This window comes from Seriola aureovittata, chromosome 23, assembly GCF_021018895.1.
Source record: "Seriola aureovittata isolate HTS-2021-v1 ecotype China chromosome 23, ASM2101889v1, whole genome shotgun sequence".
Lineage (NCBI taxonomy): Eukaryota > Metazoa > Chordata > Actinopteri > Carangiformes > Carangidae > Seriola > Seriola aureovittata.
In genome coordinates, this window is record NC_079386.1 from 19,040,552 (window position 1) to 19,045,551 (window position 5,000).

The 5,000-nt window shown below is 40.6% G+C and overlaps 1 protein-coding gene across 1 annotated transcript in view; it reads left to right on the forward strand.

Moving 5' to 3' along the window:
• The window catches only part of LOC130164295 (low affinity immunoglobulin gamma Fc region receptor II-like), a 7,381-nt gene extending 5,536 nt beyond the window's left edge, over nucleotides 1-1,845 (forward strand). Inside the window, exons 10-11 of the mRNA XM_056368941.1 lie at nucleotides 814-909; nucleotides 1,447-1,845. Coding sequence (XP_056224916.1) covers nucleotides 814-909; nucleotides 1,447-1,578 — 228 coding nt within the window. The 3' untranslated portion in view covers nucleotides 1,579-1,845. The remainder of the gene's footprint in view (nucleotides 1-813; nucleotides 910-1,446) is intronic.
• The last annotated feature ends 3,155 nt before the right edge of the window (nucleotides 1,846-5,000 follow it).

Consider the following 5,000-nt stretch of genomic DNA (forward strand, 5'->3'; position numbering starts at 1 on the left):
TGACGTCCTGCTGACGTCTTGCTGACGTCCTGCTGCTGACGTCCTGCTGCTGATGTCCTGCTGACGTCCTGCTGACGTCCTGCTGACGTCCTGCTGACGTCCTGCTGCTGACGTCCTGCTGCTGACGTCCTGCTGACGTCCTGCTGCTGACGTCCTGCTGACGTCCTGCTGACGTCCTGCTGACGTCCTGCTGACGTCCGCTGACGTCCTGCTGACGTCCCGCTGACGTCCTGCTGCTGACGTCCTGCTGCTGACGTCCCACTGCTGACGTCCCGCTGCTGACGTCCTGCTGCTGACGTCCTGCTGACATCCTGCTGCTGACGTCCTGCTGCTGACGTCCTGCTGATGTCCTGCTGACGTCCTGCTGCTGACGTCCCGCTGCTGACGTCCCACTGCTGACGTCCCGCTGCTGACGTCCTGCTGCTGATGTCCTGCTGCTGACGTTCTGCTGACGTCCTGCTGCTGACGTCCTGCTGCTGACGTCCTGCTGCTGACGTCCTGCTGCTGACGTCCTGCTGCTGACGTCCTGCTGACGTCCTGCTGCTGACGTCCTGCTGACGTCCTGCTGCTGACGTCCTGCTGCTGACGTCCCGCTGCTGACGTCCTGCTGCTGGCCTGTAGCCGCCCACACCACAGTACATTCAGTGTTTATATATTCTTTACATGTTGTGTGTCTCGTTCTCACTGAACTGAACTTGTGCAGCTACAGAAAATCAAATGGGTCCAATTCAGAGGAAATTTTATATTTTTTTAAAAGTGTGATTTTCGGTGCAAAATACTGTGAAAAACTAAAACTCAATATTTAAACAACAGATTGACTATTTGCACCCGGTTGAAAATAGTCACATGGCAGCTACTCGGCTACTTACACCTGTACTGAACGTCCACTGGCTCCTTAACAACATTCAGGTGCGTCAGGTGAAGAAGTATGAAGAGGTTCAACATCAGTTTGATTTTCCTCCAGCCACATTATCATTATTATTATTATTGTTATTATTATCATCATTATTATTGTAATTATAATGATAATTATTATTATTACCATTATTATTATTTGTTATTATTATCATTATCATTATTATTTATTGTTATTGTTGTTGTTATTATTATTATTATTATTATTATTATTTATTGTTATTGTTATTGTTATTGTTATTATTATTATTATTATTATTATTATTATTATTATTATTATTATTATTATCATCATTATTATTATTATGAGGGTTATAATAATTAGATATTTTTATTAGTATTATTATCATTATTGTTGTTATTGTTATTTAGTTTTGATTTGCAGTTTGATGAGGTCGGCAACAAAGCTACTTCTAAGATCATGGTTTGGGTTCAAATAAACCCTTTACTAATAATAATAATAATAATAATGATCATTTTTATTTATATGCTACATGCTAAATGATGAACCTGGCTGGGACTTGTTCACAGCTTTTAGGAGAGAGTTTGAAGGTTTGGAATCGAACCTGCGGCGCTGCGGTCAGGACGACGCCCTCATGGTGTGTGAGAGGCAGAATGAACAGGAAGTCGGTGCAGACGCTGGAGGACAGCAGCGGTGTGTGAACCGGTCCAGAGCCTTAAACTCAGGTGTAAATAGCCACATTGGCTACAGACACCTGGGTGCAAATAACACCTGCCTCAAAACAAACTGTTGCTTGCAGTTTTTCCCTTTTCCAGAGTTTCAGATACAAACATGCTCCTTGTTCTGCTGTATGTTCATTTATACTATACTTTAATACTTTACTGTTATTTATATGTGATTCGTGTCTCTTTGTTGCTGCAGCAGCGAACCGGTTCCTCTGCAGGATCAATAAACTCCAGTTGTCATTGGTTGTTTTTCTCGTGTGGTTCTGTGGTTTTCACAAAGTCTGTCTGATGGAAAATTTGACTCGTTCCGGTTTGGTTGTGGCTAACCGATCCACGCCTCTCCTCAGATAACAAAGAACAAACGTACAAAAACCGCAACCGCGCACTTTAAACAGCCTGAACTGAATTCGGCGGTTGGAAACTCTGCACAGTTCAGGATCCACAACACAGAGTTTGAGTGTTCGAAGAGTTTTGATTCTTTAATCTTCAAAACATCAAGAAAATCCCATTTCTAAGTATCTCCTCACATACCTGTCACTGATCATACTATCACTGAGATCAAAGCTGTAGCTACTGAATCTGACACCTTATTTTCTATTATATTAAGTATCTTGATCCAAATACTGAAGATGCTGATTCAAAACTATTGATAAACATAATCTATTCATTGCTTTGATATCAAGGAAAGTTTAACTGGAGAATGAGACAGAGAAGAGGTCTCACTCTGTTGGAGTTATTGACCTGCAGAGACTCTGATTGTGCAGTGGTGCCACAGAGTGATGCTTCTTCCCTCACAGATGATCTTTGGACCAGTTTAGACTCAAACCAGCAGGTTAAATAACGGAGATCTTCAGCTTTCACAGACACGTAGACGAGTTTGTCGTCTGCATAAAGTGATAACGGTGACGTATACAAAGAAAATGAATTAAACTGTTGATGTTTAAAGCAGCTCTGACCAATAACTTAAAATATGGATGTGTGACCGATATTAAAACAGTGTGACAGTGTGAAACAGGATGTTGCTGCTACTGTTGAATCTTCACTGAATTTGCAACCCTCGGTTTTATGGAGCTTTATTTCATTTTAGATTTACATTTACTCATCTAGCAGCAGTGGCCAATAGTATGTTCCTACAGACCAGAGGCTGGTTTTAATCATTATATACAATTTCATTATTATAAATATGGTCGATGGCTGGGTCAATAAAGTCATTATTTATACTCTCCGATTGTTGTCGGATCCTGTCGTCCTAAAAACTACGGTCCTACAGATGTGGTCCTGAACCTGCAGCCTTTTCATTTTGTTTTATTTATTTCACAACAATCGGAAAAAGAAAAAGTAAATGCATTCAAACGTGATAGTAGCAATAGGTGAAAATGGGAGTTGGCATCGTATTCAGCCACAGCAGCAGCAGCTGTTTTCAGAGAAACATCTGTAAAAAGTGGAGCATTTAGCAGCTAAAGAGCCAGATGTTTCCCTCAGCAGCTGGAGGACACCGAACATGGAGCTAAAAGGAAGAGAGGGAACACTGACTCTGCTCCACATGTGGGATCATGTGGATGAGTGACTGCTGGAGCTGATGATGTGTCAGGGTGGCGCTCAGTGACTCGCTGCTGCCCCCAGGTGGTCACAGGTGAGAACTGCTCTCAGACTGAGCTGCAGAGGTGAACGGGACAAACGACGTCGGCTTCCTGGCTGTTGTGACGCTGAGCTGTTACAGCAGAGGGAGTGACATAAACTAGAGGAAGGACTTTCAGCGTCATTAAACTTCAGCAAGAGAAAAGGTCACAATCATAAATATTCACATTATCATATTATTCACAGACAAATGTGCTGCTGTATTTCATACATACGTATGTATGTGTATATATATGTAGATGTGTATTAACATACATACATATATATATATATATATCTACATATATATGTGGGCCTATGTATAAAATACAGCAGCATATATACTGTATAGCTTAGTCCTGCTTTTGTGAAGTAGAACAACTCTTAAATACTTGTATAAGGTTTTGAAGGTTATGAATTATTTTTTAATTTATCAACCACACAGTTTTTTCTGTCTTCACTGGCTGTCGAAGTTTCCTCAAGTACATTCATAGATAAATACAATGTTGTTACCATATACATACTGTGAACATATAGACTAAAGGTGGAAGTGCTACAGAACTCATCACACCATCCTGCCACAAACCCACAGCTCCTCCAACATCAACACCACAGTTCCTCCCGCCTTGATTAACGTTTGTCGTCTTCTTCTAGTAACTACAGCGTTTGATCAAAGTGCAACATTATGAAAAGTGTCAGATCTGTTTTCTGCAAACTTAAAAACCATAAAAACGTCTCCCGTCTCTCTGCCTCGCCTCGTCAACATCTTCCATTCCTCTGCAGACGTTGGACGTGTTGTAGTGTCGATCTGATTCACTCACAGCTAACACACATGGTTCCACATCTGGTCTTTACAGCGACTTGTGACAACCAGGAAGTTGTCGGTGCTCACAGACGTTAAAGCAACATACCGAGCTTCCCTCTCGTCTTCTTTCACAGTCTCTGGTCTCGACTTTCTGCAGCTGGAAGCTTTTCAGCTGCTTTATCATTTGTTAGTTTGGACGATGACTCACACTGTAATAAAAAACACTGATGGAGCGTCCAGGTGAATCACTGAAGGTGGATTAGTTTGTTGATTGTTAAACTCACGGACTTCTTTAGAGAGAATTTTCTATTTCTACTCTCTGAAATAATTGATCATCCACCTCCAACATCTATTGGCAGTTATCGATGCTGCTGGTGCCTGCATCTCCTGATCACTGCATACGAAGCTCCTGCCAGAAAAATCAAAGAAAAAACAGCAACCACAGAATAAAGGATCAGATTTTCCTCCATGAGTCTGTTCAAGGTGTTTTCATGTGCGTCACCTGCAGAGAAGAAAACAGGTGTCAGATCAGCTGTTAGCAGAGCGGAGCAACAGACAGATCATTATTATTATTATCATTATTGTTATTATTATTGTTGTTGTTTTTAGTATTAGTATTATCTTCAAACTATGTGTATATATATATGTATATGTATGTATGTTAACACACACGTATTTATACATATGAATGTCTGCCGCCATCTACTGGTGACTGTGGGTAAAACTTCTTTTCAGTATATGCCAATTAAATAAATTATAAAATATATAAAATAGTTACTTATCAAAGCTTTGTGCTATTGTATAAAACTATTGTGTAAATAACTGTGTTCATCATCCTTGTTAAAGTGTTACAACAGTGATGACATCATTCAAACGTCAATAGAGTACTACATGTTACTTCACACGTGTACTCAGCTGTATTTTACTGGTATATCAGGAGTTTAATAAATTACTTTTTACTTGTACTTCAGGAAGA